The 20756-nt window shown below is 56.5% G+C and overlaps 7 protein-coding genes across 7 annotated transcripts; 3 read left to right on the forward strand and 4 right to left on the reverse strand.

The window, feature by feature from the left end:
• Positions 1-1700: 1700 nt before the first annotated feature.
• Positions 1701-4124, reverse strand: E0L32_003690 (uncharacterized protein; the record flags this gene model as incomplete). The annotated part of the gene is made up of 3 exons (XM_031138019.1): positions 1701-3686; positions 3750-4016; positions 4089-4124. 3 exons carry the CDS (start codon positions 4122-4124, stop codon positions 1701-1703), a joined length of 2289 nt encoding a protein of 762 aa, XP_030998460.1.
• A 597-nt stretch (positions 4125-4721) lies between these two features.
• Positions 4722-6698, reverse strand: E0L32_003691 (uncharacterized protein; the record flags this gene model as incomplete). The annotated part of the gene is made up of 4 exons (XM_031138020.1): positions 4722-5597; positions 5670-6225; positions 6294-6632; positions 6685-6698. The coding sequence occupies 4 exons, from the start codon at positions 6696-6698 to the stop codon at positions 4722-4724; spliced, it is 1785 nt and encodes a 594-aa protein (XP_030998461.1).
• Positions 6699-8964: 2266 nt separating this feature from the next.
• On the forward strand, positions 8965-10218 carry E0L32_003692 (uncharacterized protein; the record flags this gene model as incomplete). The annotated part of the gene is made up of 1 exon (XM_031138021.1): positions 8965-10218. One exon carries the CDS (start codon positions 8965-8967, stop codon positions 10216-10218), a length of 1254 nt encoding a protein of 417 aa, XP_030998462.1.
• A 519-nt stretch (positions 10219-10737) lies between these two features.
• Positions 10738-12698, reverse strand: E0L32_003693 (uncharacterized protein; the record flags this gene model as incomplete). Its single annotated transcript, XM_031138022.1, has 3 exons — positions 10738-11627; positions 11685-11991; positions 12057-12698. 3 exons carry the CDS (start codon positions 12696-12698, stop codon positions 10738-10740), a joined length of 1839 nt encoding a protein of 612 aa, XP_030998463.1.
• Positions 12699-14515: 1817 nt separating this feature from the next.
• Positions 14516-16979, forward strand: E0L32_003694 (uncharacterized protein; the record flags this gene model as incomplete). Its single annotated transcript, XM_031138023.1, has 8 exons — positions 14516-14625; positions 14720-15039; positions 15096-15606; positions 15665-16032; positions 16085-16108; positions 16170-16352; positions 16406-16618; positions 16687-16979. The coding sequence occupies 8 exons, from the start codon at positions 14516-14518 to the stop codon at positions 16977-16979; spliced, it is 2022 nt and encodes a 673-aa protein (XP_030998464.1).
• A 344-nt stretch (positions 16980-17323) lies between these two features.
• On the reverse strand, positions 17324-18078 carry E0L32_003695 (uncharacterized protein; the record flags this gene model as incomplete). Its single annotated transcript, XM_031138024.1, has 2 exons — positions 17324-17586; positions 17676-18078. The coding sequence occupies 2 exons, from the start codon at positions 18076-18078 to the stop codon at positions 17324-17326; spliced, it is 666 nt and encodes a 221-aa protein (XP_030998465.1).
• A 935-nt stretch (positions 18079-19013) lies between these two features.
• E0L32_003696 (uncharacterized protein) lies at positions 19014-20534 on the forward strand (the record flags this gene model as incomplete). Its single annotated transcript, XM_031138025.1, has 1 exon — positions 19014-20534. One exon carries the CDS (start codon positions 19014-19016, stop codon positions 20532-20534), a length of 1521 nt encoding a protein of 506 aa, XP_030998466.1.
• Positions 20535-20756: the final 222 nt, after the last annotated feature.

The raw sequence follows: 20756 nt of genomic DNA on the forward strand, positions 1-20756 counted from the left end.
GCAAGTAAGGAGTGATATCAAACAATCCTGCCCAGCAGTTGACGAAGTGAAGAAAGAAAAAAAAAAAGAAGACGAAACAAAAAGAAAGGAAAGTGGAAGGAAGAGCGTGACAGGTGCAAGAGAGCGAACACCAGCGATACTAGTTGGATACTAAGAGAAGAGAAGGAAGAGAGGAGGGAGGGAGGAGGAGGGGAGAGCAAACCCGGCTTGGTGACCGGATATATTGCACGCGGGACAGCCATCGCGTGGATGTGCTACAGCCGTAGTCTGAGGCGACTTCATGCTGGGTGACTGTTCGTCATCCTCTGTTTGGGACCGAGATCCCAAGAGCCAGGCCACGGCGAACCATCCCCCATGTCCACCAGCCCGGGGTTATAGGAACCCGCAAGGCTTCTGCAACAGAAGCGGTGGAAAGAGGGCCCAGGGATGTACCCATAAGTGGTCCTGTTTGCGTAGGCCAGAAGGCTTGCATGGTTGGTCTCAAGTGCACCGTCAACGAAGGGCCTTGCTCCGTTCACCCCAGTCCAGGAGGTCCTGGGAAACGAGATCTAGACTCGTGTACCAATGGCAGGCTGACATGGCCAACATCGAAACATTACCTTTCATCTCTCTAGGTACTCCGTCCGGAGTCGACCTGACCGAGCCGATGCTTGTAGTCAGGACCTGGAGCTGCCTCACAACAGGGCCATTGTGTGCAGGCGAGATTCGACGAGGAGACGCAGGCCCTGGTCATTCTCTCTCGCGCCGCACTATTCCAGTCCAGGAGTCTTGGCTCTGAGACCAGACGAGACGACAGGGGGTGACGTTAAAGTTCAAGATTGGGTTGAGCCTTGGGTGTGCAGTTGACAGGTCCCAACTGGGGGGTGGGCACTCCCTCTTTTTGCATGGTGTTACAGCGAGTAGATCTCAGCTTTACCCGTTCATGCTCCGGCTTGGAAATGCAAGATGTCGCGGGGTTTCCTGCTGTCGCAGCCCTGCGAGGCGGTGTGTTGTTGAGTTGAAAAGTGGTCCAAGCTGGAGGCTCTGAGACGGGCCCCTGCTGCTGGTGAAACTCGCCTGCATCGACACCTGCGCCAAGACATCCGAGGCTCGATCTGATGAAAATCACGACGGGGTTTGTTTGGTTCACAGGATTGAATCCATCTATTACCTAAAAGATTCCAGTCTTTTATTATTAGACGACCTTGAGCACGAGGTGAATGATGCACGCACGACGTGCCGGTGATCTGATGATCCATCCGTCTCGCAATGATCCAAAGGCAAGCCCGAATGACGAAGATTACGTGGCCTACTAGATTACTAGAATGTTCAACGTCACGAGAAAGCCACACAAACATACCATGAACTCAATATTAGTTTCAATGTACGGAATTGCCTCTTTCAGATAGCATCTTCTTATGCCACTTCGAGCAGGGACCAGAGCCCATCACCGATACACCATACCGAAAAGACCAGTCCAAGGGAAATGATGTCGTGCAATAAACACCATCGCTGCCAGCATCGTGGAGCGAGCCCATAGATAATTATCTCGACGCCTCCTTTTCTCCTGTAGTACATATTGATATCAAAGAATAACAGCCTCGACGTGGGTTAAATAAAAAAAGAGAGAGACCTCTTGCACCACCCACCCGCCCTTGTTCGTAAAACTTAATGCATCACCCTCCTTGACCACGTAGCTCCTACTATCCCGCCGGCTATCCTTACAGACCTGACGGTGTGGCACCCGCACCGTCGTCACCCTCGCGAGACTCGTCAACGCCGTGGAATGCATCGCCGAACGCCGAGTCCTCCATGTCCATGTTGAGATCAAGATCCTCACCGCCCTCCAGGCCACTGCCGTCGTATCCGGCCAGCGCATCGCCAGCACTGTCCAGGTCGCCCAGAGAGCTGAAGTCCACACCGGGCGTCGCAGCAGCAGAGGTTGGCTTGCTCGTAGCGCCTTCGGCCGCTGGAGCGCTCGGCGTAGGGACGGTCTCGGGCTGTGGGGGCACAGCAGTTGGAGGCTGGACAACCTGTGGCTGGGCGTTGACCGCATCACCAGCAGCTTGGGGCGATGGGCCTGGAGGAGATACGCCATCTTTGGGGACAACAACCCAGTCACCGCTGTCGGTTCCTTGATCGGGAGCCGAAGTCGGTGCTGAAGTATCCTTGGGCGGCTCGGAATCACCCATAGTCACATCACCCGATGTGGGCTGTTGCGAGGGCTGTGTTGCTGGCTGTGGTGAAGGCGCGCCAACATTGGCTGGCGTGCCGGCATTCGATGGCACAGCAGATAGTTGCGGCTGTGGGGTTGGGAAGTTATTGATCGGGGTTGACGTTGTAGAAAGTCCAGTGTGCATCTGATCCAGGAGCCCCGCTGCGGTGTTGCCCATGTCAACATCTGAGTCTCCTACCAAGAGGCCGCTTCCTTGGGACGGTGCCTGCGAAGGCTGGCGAGACATCTCGTTCTCCGGCGCCGAGTTCGTCGACTCCTCCACCTTCGGTTCCACGACGCTCGGTTCAGGCTCTGGCTCTGGCTGAGGCTCCGGCTCCAGCTCCGGCTCCGGCTCGGGTTCGGGTTCGGGTTCCGGCTCCTGGTAACCGCCGTCTTGCACTCTCCGGGCTTCGTGAGAAACTTCCACCTTGCGGCCCAGGGCGGCTTCAACCTCACCAACAATCTCATCGATCGTTCGGTGCTGCTTGGAACCCCACCTGCCTGTAGCTTCGTCGTTGTCATCATGTCTTCCTTCCAGTCTCCAGATCTCAGGGCCGGTCTCCTCCACAGAGACACGCAGCTCTTGCTCGGCATGTTTCAGAAGGGAATTCGTCTTGTACTTGGCGAGGCGCTTTGCATGCTCGGCCTTCATCTCCTCGATTTCAGCATTGGTCGACTTAATCTTCTCTTCCACTCGCTTGCGGAAGTCGTCGGCCAGGCCAGCATCGAGATGTCCAACGTAGGGCTTCTTTGGGAGAGTGCTCAGCGCCTCGGAACCCTGGGCCTCGAATATGCCTTCTGTCATTGGTGACAGCTCACCCTTCAGGCCCAGGTTCAGATCGGCGTGTTCCAGTTGGGCCACGCGGTAGGGAGACAGCAAGATTTCTTCCATCCACTCGTGATTCTGTTGGTACCGCATGAGGGAGACCTCTCGAGGGGACATGTGATCGAAGAGATCGCCCCGCGACGTGTCCTCATCATCGTCATATACACTCTCGATCGGAGGGCCCTGGCCCATGACTACCGCCTGCTGGCCTTGTGGGGGAGCAGCGCCATGCCTGGGTCGCTTCGAGGGCGGTGCGCCCGGGCCGCCGGGATGTGGAGGATAGGCCATCTGCTGCGGTACGCCACGAGCATTCGGCGGCATGGAGTATCCGTGAGGGGCCCTCCCTTCGCGTGGGAGGGGGATATGGGGCCAATTCACACGGTCTGACAGCATGAATTCCTTCCGTGCAAGCTGGCCAGCCCGCTGCAGCTGCATGCGCATTGCCATCAGACTCTGAATGCGAGGGTCGAACGGAATGTGGTTAACAGGCATCCGGTCGTTGTTGTTCTCGATAGGTCCATAGTGGACGATCCATAAGCTAGGGTCGACCTGAGGCATGTTGGCAGTTGGCATCTTCGGTGGCATCAGGCGGAATCGGCGACGAGCATGTCCTGTGACCTGTTCACCTGGGCGGTAGCCTGCTCGGGCATAATACATCTCCAGGATCTATGCACTTGTGAGCATTTCGTCTCCGGTGTGTGCCACGCACAACGGAAACTGTGTACTTACGAGACCATCGCCAACAGGTTGGTGATAGTAGGTCTCCTGCCCTGCCCAGATGTAGCCATCTGTCGAAAACTCCGTTCCAAGCCTCTGTAGTGGCTGCCAGGTCAAGAAGATAGTGCCGTCCTGAGGCGTGTCGACGTAGGTCCAGAAGAACGGGGCCGTGTCCCGCGCGATCTTGGGCGCGGCCAACAGCCACTTGGTGACTTCGGCCGTATCGACCCTGGGCATCAGGGGATACCGAAAGGTATTGAGCAGATGTACATGGGGGAGCTGTGAGGCAGTTCACGTCAGTGTGCGGTCGACTGGGCCCATGCTATGTCGTGGGTCTGTCTCCTAGCTTACCAGTTGCTCATTCACGTTATGGCTCGGATCGGCCATGGCAGGCAATTGCGTCCTTCCAGAGCCCGTCAAAGTCTATTAATCTGGTCAATCGCAGGCGCTTCGTCCTAGTAGATTCGCGATACGATGCGGGTCACGAGACGGCTCGGGATACTGGGAGGTCGGGAGGCAGAGGCGCATGAAGGGAGATGCGCAGTAAGAGCCTCCTGTCGCGAAACTGAACTCGACTTTTCGATTGCGCGCGTTGGGTGGCTGGTGCGCTAGCGCAGGTGCTGGCCAGCCCCATCAGAGGCAAGCTGAATTGTGGCTTGACCTGAATCACGTGACTGTATCCGCAGGTCATCTCTCACGCCCTGGTGTCCCTTTCACGAACAGGCAAGTATTCCTCAAACGACGGGCTCTCTCGTCAAGGAGAAAGGCGTCATAAAAAAATCAGCAGTCAGAAGTGCATCACTGTCAAGTCTATTTCCTTCTTCTTGAAACTTTGTCATTCTGTACTGCTTATTATGTGTGCCCGATATGAGCTGGTATTCCTACTTTTTTGCTTGGGGAGAATCTACCTATATTCCACCCGTCCATGCCCAATTGGAGTCTAAAATCGCGCTCAGTCACACCCGATTACTAACAGACACCATTTTATGCAGAGTAAGTGCTGGCAGAGACGTTACCGCCGCGGCCGGTCCAGTTGACGTGGATGTCCTGGCCCTCGGGGTACTTCTCGTTGGCGGCCTCGGGCTTGATGCGGAAGGTGTGAGCACCGAAGTAGTCACGCTGAGCCTGCAGCAGGTTGGCGGGCAGATCCTTGGTACGGTAGCCGTCGAACCATGACAGGGCAGTCGAGAAAGCAGGGGTCGGGATACCCAGGAGGGCACACTTGGCAACGACGTCTCTCCAGCCGGGCTGAGCGTGGTGGATGGCCTTGTTGAAGAAGTCATCGAACAGAAGGTTCTCCAGGTCGGGGTTCTTGCGGTACGCAGCCGTGATGTCCTTCAGGAAGACGGAGCGGATAATGCAGCCACCGCGCCACATGAGGGCAATGGAAGGCTTGTTCAGCTTCCACTGGTACTCGCGGGCAGCCTCCTGCATGAGCATGAAGCCCTGGGCGTACGAGATGATCTTGGAAGCGTAGAGAGCCTGCTCGAGGTCCTGGAGGAACTGCTCCTTGTCGCCCTCGAAGGTGCTGGCACGGCCAACGAACTCGAGCTTGGTGGAGGCCTTGGTACGCTCATCCTTGATGCCAGAGAGGCAGCGAGCAAGGACAGCCTCGGCAATCAGGGTGACGGGCATGCCCAAGTCCAGAGCGTTGACGGCAGTCCACTTGCCGGTACCCTTCTGGCCAGCCTTGTCGAGGATCTTCTCTACCAGAGGCTTTCCGTCCTCGTCGTTGAAGTACATGATGTCGCGGGTGATCTCGATCAGGAACGAGTCTAGAACACCCTTGTTCCACTTGGTGAAGACGTCACCCATCTCCTTGTTGGACATACCCAGACCACGCTTCATGATGTCGTAGGCCTGTTTGGTTGGGAGAGTAAGAGAATGAGCAACTTGCTAACGTGTCAAAGGGCATGATATCAATCCACATACCTCGCAGATGAGCTGCATGTCACCGTACTCAATACCGTTGTGGACCATCTTGACGTAGTGACCAGCACCCTCGTCGCCAACCCACTCACAGCAGGGCTCGTTGTCGCTCTTGGCGGCAATGCTCTGGAAGATGTCCTTGATATGGGGCCAAGCGGCCTCCTGACCACCAGGCATCAGAGAGGGACCATAGCGGGCACCCTCCTCACCACCGGAGACACCAGAGCCGACAAAGTTCAGGCCCTTGGAGGCCAGGTACTTGGTCCTCCGGTTGGAGTCGGGGAAGTGAGAGTTGCCACCGTCGATGATGATGTCGCCCTTCTCAAGCAGGGGCAGGAGGGTCTCGATCCAGTCGTCGACGGCCTTGCCAGCCTGGACAAGGAGCATAACACGGCGCGGCTTCTTGAGCTTGGAGACGAACTCCTCGGTGGAGTGGGCGCCGATGATGGACTTGCCCTTGGCCTCGTTGGCGAGGAAGCGGTCGACCTTGGAGACAGTACGGTTGAAGGCGCAGATGGTGAAGCCGTGATCGGCCATGTTGAGGATCAGGTTTTGACCCCTACAGCCCGTTTGTCAGCATGCCATCCACCGGGAAACCCGGGAGAGGTAGGCGGTTGAGAGACTTACATGACGGCCAGGCCGATGAGGCCGAGATCAGCACTTCCGAGATTGTCAGCATTACTTTGACCACGTCCGGTGTGTGAAGAGTGGTTCTGTGATGTCGGGGGCGAGGGCGTGGGAGAGGTGGTGGTCGCCCCGCCGAGCCTTATGTTGGCCAGACGAGCGCTGGTACAGCACTCAGCAGGCGTGACACAGATGGGAAAGCATGGTCGCGATGAAGCGCAAGGCAATTGCAGCGTTTGGAGATGGGTGCAGAGAAGCCAAGGACCGCGAGACTGGTCGAGAGAACCGACCAAGGCATCGCGGGGAAATGCGGGAGGTGTTGTTTTCGCGCGCGGAGGACCTCTCTGGCGAAATCGCTCAGAAAGCCATGGCGGGGGAGGGGTAATGGACTTACGCAGGGCCAGACATGACGACGGATTTTCAATGGAGAGATGCGGAATTGGACTTGGTTTATGTTCAAGACAATCAAGTGCCCAGAACTCTCGAGAAAAGTGATGCAATTGAAGAGAAGTAGGTTGCTTGGGAGGGAAGGGAAGAAATAGACTACCAGAGTATTTGTATTTCTAATATGGGGGGAAGTGGGATGGAATATAATTTGGGATGCAATCGACTTCCAGCGAGATAAGAAGCTAAGGTGGACTTGGACTCGAGCGACTGAAAAATGATGAAATGGACGAGCTTGCCTGCGGGTAATTGACGACAGCAATGGCGGGGCATTCTTACTCATAGCGATCCGTCAAGACACTGCATCTCCACATGTCGCGACCTCTATTGGGCCGCCCAGTACCGAACCTAAACACTAACTCGCCTCCTAGGAAAGGATGGGGGGAGACGGCTATGCCTTAAGGTTCGTCCTGGTCTCCCTTCACTTTTTGTGACATGAAGCTGTTTGGAAATGACCGCTTGGTATCATGTACTCGACCTGGACCCGGCCAGGACAAGGACCAAGCCATTCACCCATTCCCACCACCACGGCCAAGCCGCCCAAACCTTCCATCAATTGCTGGGATTCGACCCAGTAGGGATTGGTCCTGGGCGCGCCATCATCGGCCCGGCCAAGCATCGGATGCATCAATCAATGTGTGCCAGTAGGCAGGATTGGTGATCAATGTGTTCCGGCCGGAGGTCAAGGAGTATTTTCCGGACAACCCCTACGAATCCGCATTGCGTTCAGCGCCCAACTAGTCAGACGGCTAACATGCCATTGGTTGCTGTGCTCCCAAGCAGCCCCAAGCTCCGACTCGCGGAGCCACTCTGCCAGGAGCTCCTACGCCCCAATTGTGCCAGACGAGGCCAGAGGGTGTTTCAATGAGCCCTTCAAACCCGCCATGTCAGGATGGACTCGATGTCCCTGTTTCGCAAGTGCTATGTGGCGCCATATATCCCGCGCGCGGGATTATCTCCCGAAGAATCCTTGTTGCACTGGCAGTGGCTGTGGACCGGGAAAACTGCACACCTCTGCCATATTGAATTGTAAGCAGGCTGCGTTGCAGTCTTGCAGAAGAAACCTCTTCCCTGCCAAGACCTTTGGATGGATTCCTGCTTCAACGAGGAAAAAATAAATCACGCTCAAGTAGATACCTAGTGTCCCCATCATTTACGGACAGGACGCTGCCCAGATACCAACCAAGAGGCATACCGTAATTTACCGGGTCTTGCACCTGGGAAAGACCTTGAAGCACCCCAAGTCCACGCATCTAACACCCCGTCTTATGCAGTCCTACATGGAACAGGTTGATATTCAGCAAAAGAGGTAACACCAGGCCGGACCCCCGATGTCCCCATCTCCCCGTCGTTCCGAAGTCCAGACTCCACACGGGCGGCTGAATGGCCAAGCGGCCTGGAGAATGGGCTGGCCAATTCATGGTCCACAGCTCGTCCGCCCAACAGAAAAAAAAAGCCGCAACCTGTGCAAACTTCTTCTTTCTAGTGCTCCGGAAGCGGCGATGTTTGGGGGATTATGGAATTATCCGTGGGGGTCAACCTAGGATACCTACATTATGTTGTTGATTCTAAATCAGAGGTGTCGATGGGGGGAGGGCATCCCTGAAGTACAAGGTCAGAGAATAGGGATCTTTTACAACCATGCACAACACTCCAAACCATGTCATGCAGCCCGAGGAATAATTGGGGAGAGACATAGACGAGGTTCATGCCTGTCGCACTTCTCTCCGTGCATCAAAAACGAACGCACGGAGAGATGCCGATTATCCCAGAAGCCTGTGCCTCGTGCTCGATATTGTGTCCTGGGGGTTGTTGTTACCAATGGAAGTCAACAACTCTTCCACTCCTGTAAAAAGGCTGCTAAGTCAATATGCGACCGCCTTGTACATTCGGATTAGGTAATACCAGTTCCGACTCAAAAGGGAAATGTAACGCACGGACCAACACCTCTCTACCCTGGCCAGCGTTTACCTATGCGCTACCAGCCTTGCCATCTCAACTGTGTGGCCGCCTTCTCCAAATTTCTGACCACGGCTGCCGAAAATCAACAGAAGCATCACCAATTTCACAACTGCGCCTTGTAGCAGCTGCAGCACTCCCAACACAGCGGTGAGGTGGTGATATCAAGGGCTCTTCCTGGTTCTCCTGAGAAGACTCACAGGTACGTGATTCAATCACATCACCACCCGAAACAGTCCTATCTTTTTTGGGAGGTGCATCGAAATTCATCATGTCGTATCCCGGCCCTCCAGGTGTCAACTCGTCGCACCCTTCTCTCCCGCCGCGCCCGCCGCCGGGCACCGCCGCCTCGAAGCCCAAGTTCTCGTCCACATTCTCTTCTTCTTCGGCAGCTCCCACCACCTACGGCCCAGCCGCTCCTCCTCCCGCCACATCCTCATACTCCTCCGCCTCCGCCTATTCCAGCGCCGCAGCACCCCCCACCAGCTATGGCGCCGCTCCTACTCCTCGCTACGGCGCCTCGTCGCAGCCCGCCTCGTCCTACGGCAGCTACTCGCGGCACACTCCGGTGAGTGGTAGCGGAAGCGGCTCATACTCGCAACCCACTACATCATACGGCTACGGCGCTCAAGGCTATGGAGCCCAGCAACCACAGACCTCATACGGCGCTCAAGCGACGACCTACGGCGCGCCGCCGCAGATCCGCAACCCGTTCCCTGCACCCGGAGCAGCGCCGGCAGCAGCCAGCCAGGGCGGCAACGACTACGACCCGGACATGGCCGCGCAGATCGCCCAGTGGCAGAGCGCCTACATCCCCAAAGACCAGCAAGAGGCGGCGGCGGCGGCAGCGGCGGCTGACCCGAAAGGCAACAGCCGCGCCGCAGGCGTCGCGGGATACCCGTCTGGCATAGGCGTCGGCACCGATGGGACATCCGACGCCACCACGGCCGCAGCAGCTACCGCCGCCGCCGGCCAGCAAGGCGACAAGAAGAAGACGGTCTACCGCTCCGGCGGCGGCAAGCAGTGGGCCGACGACACCCTGCTCGAGTGGGACCCGAGCCACCTGCGGCTCTTCGTGGGCAACCTCGCCGGCGAGACGACGGACGAGTCCCTGCTCAAGGCCTTCTCGCGCTGGAAGTCGGTGCAAAAGGCCAAGGTCGTGCGCGACACGCGCACCTCCAAGTCGCGCGGCTTCGGCTTCGTCAGCTTCAGCGACCCGGACGACTTCTTCCAGGCCGCCAAGGAGATGAACGGCAAGTACATCCAGAGCCACCCCGTCACCGTCTCCAAGGCCAAGACGGAGATTCGCGTCTCCAGCGTCCGGGACGACAAGAGGGGCAAGAAGAACGACCACCGGAACAAGAAGAACAAGGCCGGCGGCGGCGGCGGCCACCACCACGGCGGTAGCGGCAGCGGCAGCGGGACATCGACGCCGCTGGGCTACGAGCCGCATCTGGGCCCCTCGGGAGGCGGCGTGGTCAAGAGTGGGCAGAAGACCAAGGGCGGCCTGAAGCTGCTCGGATGAAGGAAGCTTGGGGGTCTGATTGTTCTGTTCAGGTGCAAACAAAAACATCGCGCGCGGCGTTTCAGGGGGGTCATGGTATTTGTCCTGTGGTTGGTGTCACATTGGACCAAACCCTATGCGATCATTTTGTTTTGGCACAAGTCCTTATAAGCAGTGGATAATTCTGAGATGAATCATTTTACTCCGGCACTGGCCACGCAGGCATATTGATAAATTAGAGAAAACGCAACTCTTGACGTTCATTTGGTGCTAACGTTACAGATCCGTGCCGTCCGCCCACCCACCCAGCAGCAATACGTTGTTCTTTTCTAAACCTAAAATGCTCCTATATGAGGAAGAGTTACAGACGCTCTCTATACGCTTTGCGAGAGACTTGTGAGGTATTCGAGTCTTTTATGATCAAAGGAAATTATGCCCAGACGAGGTATCTTCGTTATAGTGGAAACGGTAGTACGTAGTAGACCCAAAAGGGAAAATGGAGTGTGCGTGTATTTTCATGTCGTGATGGAATTGGCGCAATCAGTCCTCCCGGTCCGACCTGTGCTCGTGCCTCGCGTCGCCCAGCTCGGGCTTGGGAATGATGTCCCCGTCGGCCGTGACGTGGCCAGCGTCGTTATCCAGGTCGGCGCTCTTGCGCGCCAGCAGGCCCGCCTCCTCGCCGTCGGCGTCGTCGTTATCGGCGTCGCTGCCGCTGCCGCTGCCGCTGTTGCTCGAAGACGAGCCGTCGCCGGCACCGCCGCCGGAGGACACCATCTGGTGGCCCTTGTGCACGTCGAGCTGGGCCTCGGCGCGCATCTTGTTGATCTTGATGTAGTTGTAGGCGCCGATGGCGACCATGGTGATGAGCAGGCCCGAGATGTTGATGGGCGTCAGCGTGTCGTTGAAGACGAGGGCGGCCGCCGAGATGGTCACGACCTCCTTGAAGATGCCGGCGATGGACAGAGTGACGACCGAGGTGCGCTTGAGCAGGGCGAACTCGGAGGCCGTCATGAGGAAGGCGATGGTGCCCGGGAAGACGATGAGGCACGGCGTCAGCAGCGCGCCCCAGTCCTCGTGCAGGACCTTGAGGGCGACGAGCAGCTCCGAGAAGCCCTCGACGGGGATGGCGATGCAGGTGAGGGTGAGGAACATGATGGGCGCGAGGAAGAAGATGCTCGAGAAGGGGTTCGAGGTGGCCGGGTTGCGGAGCAGGAGGATCTGGGTCAGGCCCCAGCGGAATCCCGAGAAGAAGGCCGCCGAGATGACGAGGAGGAAGCCGCCGAGCTTGAACTCGACCTCGCCCGCCACCATCATGATGACGCCGATGGTCATGGTGCCGATGATGGCGACGAGCTTCCACGTCGGCGTTTCTAACCTGAAGACGAAGGCGAAGAGGAGGACGAACGCCAGCGCTGACGACTTGCACATTGCTGCGAACAGCCGTTAGCATCTATACTCTGGACCACCAGGAGTGCTGTACGACTTACTATAAAAAGTCAGAGTGATGAACTTAAGCGACGTGTTACCAAGCCCAATGTCGAGCCCAGTCGCCGCACCGCAGGGCCCGATTCTCGTCAGATAGAACATCTTGGTCATCAGGGGCCCTCGCTCTGTCTCGTGCCTGGACTGCCCCTGGTCTGAGATATGCCCGTATGTCGGGTGTTGAGGCCGAAACCTCGGGAAGAAGAACAGCACAATGCCTGCTAGACAGAATTGTACCAGCATGTGTACTGCAGTTGTAAACATAGGAAAGGGGAAGTTCAGTTTGTCGCCCCCGAACATCCATTTATTGTACTGTTGAAGCCAATGTTAGTTGCGAAGTCCGGAACACCTGCAGCAAGGATCACGGGAGATCTTACCAGTGATATTGAGAGAGAAAAGAGGTACCACAGGCCGATGAGAGAGCCATTGATCAGCAGGGTTTTGACGACGTTCTGGTCGGCTTCTCTCCTCTCCTCCTGGGTGATATTCTCGCGGATAATCCTGTTATCCAGCCGGGTATTCCTCCTCCTCTTCTTCTCTTTCCGCCGCCTGTCTTGCTCCGTCAACCCGGCCTCCTCGTCGGAGTGTAGATCTTCGTCGGAAACGCTGTCCTCCCCTCGATCTGCCTGGAACCCCCATGGGTCGTCGACCCCCTCTTCGGATATCTTGGGTTCCTCTTGCAAGCCGACCGACTGGCCCCTGGGGCGGTTGCCTCGTGCAAACCCGTTCGACGGGCTCATGAGACTGCTCCGCCGCCGGCGGTGGCCAGTGGGGACGATTGGCTCCATCTCGATGCCCTCGTTGTGCTGCAGGTTGGCGCCCGACGACTCTGCATGTGCCGAGCTGCCGGAACGGGCGGCCGGCGCGGCGAAAGCGTCGAAACGGGCGGTCGAGGAGGGAGTCGCGTGCGCAGGGGAGGCGGAAGGAGAGGCAGAGTTGACGAGGTCGACGGTGACTGATCGCGTGTCGAGGGGATGAAGGGAGGGATGGGAAGACGGGGGTGGAATGGGAGATGGCATGGTCACAAGGGCTACCTCCTCTCTTGCATTTTAGGTATTCTGCTGGAGACCAGACAAGGAGGTGTGTGTATGTGCCGGAGCCCGGGGTTGATCGGCACTTCCAATCTCTCCAGCTCTCAGTGCTGCCGTCTCCTCACTCGCTGCCCAACAAGTCTATTCCGCTGAACTTGGTAAAGTACTGACCGCAAGATAGGGCACGGATAGGTATGGATGGACCCTGGGGGATGTGGAATCGGGAACCGATCAGGGCAGGAGGAGAAGCACCATGTCAATGATCGCAGGGCCTGAATCGCTTCGGAGCAGAAAGGCCAGCATTAGCCGCGATCCAGCACGTCGATGGAGGCGCTCAGAAGATGAAATGTGGACCTCTTCGCAGTGGGTTGACCGCGTCTGACTGGTTTTCGCTTCCTTGGACTGAACCCCTCAAGTGGGCGTCTGAATAGTTGACGGAAGTTCATCAGGAGCTACCTCGATCTTAGCAATCAATATCCTTGTCACATCCTTGCCCTGGAACCCGGAAGGGCTATCCCACTACCTAAAAATCCGATGGGCTTGATGGGTAGACAAGTACTTCTGTTAGCAGTCCGTCAACTAATCTGACCCTCACTTGACCCCTGCCCCATTCTTTGCGTGCATACAGCTGCACGGCCCCACGCGACCCAGAAGAGGGGGATCTGGGATTTGGGTGCTCTGGCGGTCAAGGGGGAGATCGGCCGGCTCGGAACTCTCTCGAGAAGGGGGCTTTTGGAAAGCTTGGAAGCACAAAGGCGCACAAGGGCCTGGAACCCGGGACTCCCGCCCATTGTTATGCATCACGTGGCCCTTTTTGGTGTTTCTCTTACTTTTAGTGACCAAGCACCGCTACTTTTCAGCGGACTAGCAGGCTTGGCCATGCATCACTCGCCCAATCACGGCCTGGTCTCCTGTAGTACATTGGCTAGCATGCATCTACTAGGTAGCTACAGGTCAACAGCTCTCTCGAGTGCAGCTTTTCTACAAGTAGCCGAGAACTCAAATCATCACAGCATGGAAGCACTCGTGAATGAATGGTCAGTGCTTCGGGGATCGAGATTGCTATTCAAGGCAAGGGACCTGCATTTTCATCCCTACTGGATGTTGGTCAGCTCTCCTTTCCCATCACCCGGAGGGATCCGGCCAGTGGCTTGCACTGCACAACTCGACGACTAACCTGCGGCTGAAAACCAACACAAAATGTTCTTTTGCTGTTTCCCTAGAGCTGACCGTTTCCCCGCATCGTGGGGAAGTCTGGTACCTTTCCCACCAGTACTTTAGGTAATGTTCCAACCGTCAAGCTCATAGTGCTGTGGCTGGTCTTACCGGCTGAGTAAGTACCAAGAATGAGGAACTGCTTGCACCATTGGACAAACCAGATTCGGGGATGAAACGCTTATAAGACTGGTGTCACGATACCACCATTCTGGAAGCCTGATCACCGATGTCAACTCTGGATTTGGCCTTACACCAGCTGAGCTCGTACTAAGTGTTCTTGAATCCAAACTCTCACTGTCGAGATATATTTGGATTGCCCCGTCGTCAGGAGCTCCAGTGGAGACTGAGCTAGTGGCACTTATACGCATTCCTCCCACTGACGTAACGTTCGCGGGAGCTGACAACTGCACTGGTAGCTCAGGCCAGACAAAGCTGTAGGAACAGCCTCCGCACACTTGCCTCAGTTCGTTATTTCAATCCGAAAGGAGATCTATCTCAAGAGAGCGTAGAAAGAAGAAGCCTGCTAGAAGCAAGAGACAAGACTCACTATGGCCGCCAACTGCGCAACAGTAGGTTCCTCGGACGCCATGCGCGAGACTTCCAGTGGCTACCAGCCCATTGAAAACTATGGAATCATCGGGAATATGAGGACTTGCGCCCTGGTCGGCATGCAGGGGAGTGTCGATTTCATGTGCTGGTAAGCTTGCTGAGCCAATGGGCTGCTCCCCTTCCTGACGAGCTTGGGGCTCTTCCAGAGTCTACAACGCAGTGTGCTGAGCTCTAGCTCCTAGGCCCGAGTTCGACTCTCCCTCTGTCTTCTGTAGGCTCTTGGACAAGGACAAGGGAGGGTATTTCAGCATTGCACCCACCCCTGGGGTATCCTGCACCACCAAGCAGCAGTATCTCCCTGGCACCAACATCCTCCAGACCCGGTACATCAACGAGGATGGCGTGGTAGACGTGGTGGATTTCTTCCCACGACCCCGGAACTCCAATGTTGTTTCCAAAGGGCCCAAGCAGACGGCCTTTCGGGAGGTGACCAAGGTCCAAGAGGAGCTGAAGCGTTGGCTCGTCCGTAGGGTGGAGTGCATCCGCGGCCAGCTAGAGCTAGGTGAGGACATTGTGGCATTTGCTCGATACGAACGCTTTGCTCACGCTCATCATCAGTTGTCGAGATCTTCCCGGCGTTTGGCTACGCCAAAGATCCTCATGTGACGACTATCGTCCAGTCAATCCACCGGTCCGGTTGTCCGGAGAGCAAGACCGTGACATTCCATAGCGAGCACGTGAAGCTGCAGCTGGACGTCACAATTGACGGAGATGCAGAGACCCAGAGCTGCCCCGTCGTCATCTTCGAGAAAGTCAAGAAGCCGGGTATGATGAGTGAGGGTGTCAGTGCAAAGATCGTGGTCCGAGAAGGCCAAGCCATCTCCTTCATCCTTCGTGAGGACATCGAGAACCACGTCACCAAGCACATTACCACGGACGTGCTGGACACACAGCAGCACGACACGCAGACATTCTGGTACAACTGGATCTCGAAGAGCAAGTATCAGGGCAAGTGGCGTGAGGTAGTGGCAAGGAGCTTGATGATCCTCAAGCTTTTGACATATGAACCTACAGGCGCCATCATAGCCGCCCCTACATTCTCCATCCCGGAAGACATCGGCGGTGTCAGGTACGCTCACACAACACGGGCCAATACTTCCGTGGGCAGATATTGACTTGATCTGTAGGAATTGGGACTACCGCTATTCTTGGGTCCGCGACTCCAGTTTTACCATCTATATCCTGCTGCGTCTTGGATACATTGAGGAGGCCGATGCGTATATGGAGTTTATCTCCGAGCGGATTCTCAAGTCTCGCGCCCCTGACGGCGGCCTTCCCATTATGTTCACCATCCGGGGCGAGACCGACATCCCGGAGGTTGAACTTGAGCATCTGGAGGGATACAAGGGTAGCAGGCCCGTGAGGATTGGCAATGGCGCGGCGTTCCATCACCAATTCGACATTTATGGCGAACTCATGGACGCAATCTACCTGAACAACAAGTACGGCAAACCTGTGACCTGGGATCAATGGGTCTCCGTGCGTGAGCTTCTCGGTAAGTTTGGATGAACGCGTCCCCTTGAATGTCCAAGCTAACTCGACTGCAGACTATGTTCTCACGATAATGAACGGTGAGATCAAGTACACTTTTGGCGGCGGGAGCAACTCAATAATGCTGACAACTCAAATTAGAACCCGATATGTCAATTTGGGAGGTTCGCAATAACAAGCAGCACTTCACATACTCCCAGATCATGCTCTGGGTCGCCTTCGATCGCGGCCTTCGTCTAGCCGAGAAGAGGAACCTTCCTTGTCCTAACAGAGCCAAGTGGCTTGAGGCCAGGGATACCATTTACGAGACCATCATGGAGAAAGGTAGGTAATCCAAAGATTGAAGACTTCGGTAATACAAAATTAATTGTATGTAGGCTACAACAAGGAGATGAAGTGCTTCATCCAGAGCTACGAGAACAACACCATGCTGGACTCCTCGATACTCATCGCTCCTCTCGTGTTCTTCATCGCTCCGAGCGACCCTCGTTTCCTCAACACGATTGACCGCATTCTCTTGGCCCCCGAGAAGGGCGGCCTCACCAGCACGGGCCTCGTCTACCGCTACGATACGGAGCTCTCTCACGATGGTGTGTCAATCCCCCTTTCCGGGAACTTCCCTTCTTGTCCATCCTACGGGTTTGACTAGATCTCATAGACGCCGAAGCTAACAAACCAGGCGTCGGCGGTCGCGAGGGCGCCTTTAGCATGTGCACCTTCTGGCTCGTCGAGGCGCTCACCCGGGCCAGCGTCTACGAGCCGAAGTACCTCGTCAGGGCCGTCAATCTCTTCGAGAACATGCTCTCCTTCAGCAACCACCTGCTGATGTTCTCCGAGGAGATCGCGCGCAGCGGCGAGCAGCTCGGCAACACGCCGCAGGCGTTCAGCCACTTGGCTCTGATTAGTGCTGCTTTCAACCTCGATCGCGTCACGAGCTTCAAGCGCAACTGAGTAACGGAAAGGCGTTCGGAAGGCAAGACAGAGAAGGGAGTACGGTGATAATTGCGGATGGATGGGTAAGGGGCATTTCAACACAGGAGTCGAGAGTCGTAAAATCGAGAAAGAAGGATAGCTGCTTCATATATATCTTTACTGTCACATTTACACGGATGTTGACCACGTCTCTGCTGATTGATTCGTATTCGGGGAGAAGCATCTACCTGCCACTTCTAAAAGTGACATGCCTCTGGCCCAGTGCCGCCAGAAGCAATAGTCTCCCATGACTCTGCTGTGCAAGAAGCGAGTCTTTTCGCAACGCCGTCGCTATGCAAGTTTAACCAAGAAATACTCTATCTCTAAGAGAGGTCCATATCGTCGTCGATGCTCCTGTCACCTAGCGAGCTCAGCCCTGAGCTTTGGGGCCGCGACTCTGGTTCGGGTGACTCGGACGGTATGCGCGGTGTCTTTTCGCGCTCTCTCCTCCTCCGCTCCTCCCACATGGCTATGCTCTCGAACTGGCCCCCCTCGACGACAATCTCTCCGTGCTCGTTTCCCTTACCCAGCACGGTGCCGTTATACTTTGAGTCCTCGCTAGCCTTGCTGTGCTTCTTCTTCAGAGCTGATTATACGTAGATGGATACCGTCAGCAACCTCATTCCTCACTCTTCTATCCTCTGTCTCAAGGAAAGGGCAGGGCAGCAGACTCACCACTGAGATAATCATTGTTCTCGTCGTCCCCGTCCAGAGCCACCCTCTTGATCTCCCGGTTGCGCGGGCCCTGCGCCCACGCGACGAACTCGTCGACGCCGCGCGTGTCCTCGCGGCCCAGGAACCGCTCCTCCTCAAAGGCGGGCGCGGGCAGCACGGCGCCCAGGTCCTCGAGGGCCATGCGCACCTCGACGACGGACGGCGTCTCGCCGCCGCCGTCCTCGCCGCCGTTGCGCGCCGTGTGGTGCGCCGTCGCCTGGCACAGGGCGTAGAGGTAGCGCGCCGCCAGGTCGGTGAGGGAGTCGAGCACGGCGGTCCGCGTCGCGTGGTACCCCTGCGCGCGCAGGATCTGGAGGACGCAGGGGCGGAGGAGGGTGTGGAATATCGTCGGCGGTGGCGTCATTGCGTATATTCGTGTGCGTGTATGAGTGCTCGGGATTCGAGCCCTCCTCCAGGTGTGTGTTGCGTTGGAGGAGGAGGTTGTCCTCACTTGGAGATGGGTGCTTGTGGCCACTGGGACCTGGGCGGCATTTGGGGCCCGGACGAGCAAGTTTTGGGGCCCTGCTAGATTGGCCCTCCTTCTATCAGGTCAAGGAATCTGCCAGCACCTCAAGTGTAGCTCAGACGGCGGTGGCCGATGTGTCAGTCCGCGAACCAGGTGAGGAAGAGCGCCGTGGATACGTGATAGATAAAGGTGAAGGTCGGTCGATGTGAAAACCGACGCCGGCGCGACCCACCACTGCCGACCTGAGGCGCTAAGGAAGCACCCCAGCTGCTTTTCCGTCGAGCTTAGACTTGCGACTTGCCTATTTCAACGAGCTTTCTTTTTTTTTTTTTTAAACAAAAAACAATGGGAACTTTTTAAGATCCCAATGATAAAGTATTACTATTACACATTATAGTTAATATTCTTATTGATTCCGGCATTTTTGGTTAGACTTTTGCACCAGGCAACAGTATCCCCAGCGCAGTGAAGGGCTTCTGAAAGAGCCCTCAATACCCAAAGAAGGCCTGTCCTATTGTGGGTATTGTGGCGCTTGTGGGGGGTTGCAAGCACTATTGCTTTCTGTGCAAGCATCCATTCATCGATGGGTCCATGGATATGGATGGATTCGAATGACCTCAAACATGCTCTGTCCTCTATCCTCCTGATCCAACGCTGCCTCCTGTCGGATATCGCCTACACAGCCTACGAGAACCAGCACAGATAACCTTTGGCTACATCGCTGCATTTTGAAGCCCGGCACACCACTTGAAGAAGGCAAGTCGCAACCGACAGCGCGCTCGGCGCGCAGCTCCTCCCTTCTTCCATCGCGAAACCACCAGCCAAGGATCAAGATGTCCTCCGCGCCGGAGCCGAGCAAGCCCTCCAAACCGGTAACATTAAAGCTCAAGACCTCGACTTCGTCTGGACTGAACGGTTCCTTCTCGGCTTCGACGCCTCTTGCCACGCCCGCCACGCCCGCCGATGGAAAGCCGAAGATCGTGCTGAAGCGATCGCAACCGCCGACGCCAGCGACCGACGGAGCACCCTCGTTCATCACCGCTGTGCCTCAGGTCGCAACGCCGATCGTGTCACCTGCCGGACCTGTGACGACTCAGAAGGGACGGGTGTCCAAGCCGACCGCGAAGAAGCGGGCAAGAGACCACGAGGACAGCGACGAAGATGCGCCGCTCGCCAAGACGCAACAGCCGAAGCCGAAACGGCCAAAGCTCGTGGTCAAGGGGAAGCTGAACCGCATGGGCAGCATCGTCGTCAAGAACAAGAACGAGTTGCCGCACCGTGAGCCCGGCGAAGGGTACGACTCTGAAGCAGAGGACAAGGAGACCGACCCCGTCATCGAGGAGCAGTTTGTCCTCCGCATGATGCCGGGGGAACACTGCGACTACATCAGAAAGATGATCGATGAACGCAAGATTGGAGTGCCTGTCAAGGAAGGAGGAGCCGATGTCCAGCTGAGGTGGCTCCCGGGCGGAGAGCGGAGGGCTGCAGTCACCGTCAAGGGCCAGCCGTTTGCTGCCGTCCTGGTAGACCTCCCCACTATTACGGAAGGCATGAAGACCTGGGACAAGAAGAACTTCATGAAGAGCGCGGACATCTGCCAGATGCTCCTAGTGTTTTCAAAAGTGGCCAAGGAAGAGGATGCTAAGACCATCGAGCTTCCCAAGATGGTCGCCAAGGACTATCGCTGGCCACACGGACTGACGCCGCCAATGCACGACTGTGTGAACCGGCGCTTCCGCAAGCGCTTGTCCAAGAAGGAGATCAAGGACAAGGAGGCGGAACTCGAACGACTCCTGAACGAGGATAAGAACGCGTTAGAGTCGACCTACGAATGGGTCGATGACCGGCCTCAACAGCAGTCCGAAGAAGAGTACGAGGAAGGAAGCGAAATGGAGGAAGACGCCGAGGGCGAAGACGAAGATTACTTTGGAGACCAGAACGGCTTCCAGACGCAAGAACCCCAAGAGATGGACGAGATTGACGACGCGGCGCTCGAGGCCGAGTTCGAGGCTGCCTTCGACATGGAGGCCGAGGAGGAAACGCCGGCTACCGCGCAGGCTGCAACACCGGCTACGGGCCGGACAGGCACACCAGCCGAGGGAGCGTCCGAGGTCTCTGATGCCGACGACGATGACGACGAGGACCTGGACGAGGACGAGCAGGCGCGTGCTGACGAGGTCAAGGGGGTCAGGGAGGACATTGCCGATCTCAAGAAGCAGATCCAGGAGCTCGAGGTGAGGAGAGAGGGGATGAACAACTCCCTCTTAAGGAAGCGTCTCGAGGAGAACATCAAGAACGTCAAGGCAGAGCTGCATCTCAAGCAGGCTTCTATCGGAGAGGTGGACGAGGAGTGATGGCTGGCGGTCATTTGGAAGCCCGTCTGCAGGCGCACATGCGATATGAGGGTTAGGAATGTTTGGAGAGTTGGTCTACCTTGAGAATCTACATAGAACCTGTCCATGTATACCCAGCGTAATGAAAATTATTTCGACAGTTGAACACCATCGTCTATTCTTGTCAGTGTGATATACATGCCCATCCGGGCTAGCTTGTTGTCTTCTCCAATGCTCCTATCA

This window comes from Thyridium curvatum, assembly GCF_004353045.1.
Source record: "Thyridium curvatum strain D216 chromosome Unknown NODE_16_length_530760_cov_82.129700, whole genome shotgun sequence".
In the NCBI taxonomy this organism is placed as follows: Eukaryota; Fungi; Ascomycota; class Sordariomycetes; order Thyridiales; family Thyridiaceae; genus Thyridium; species Thyridium curvatum.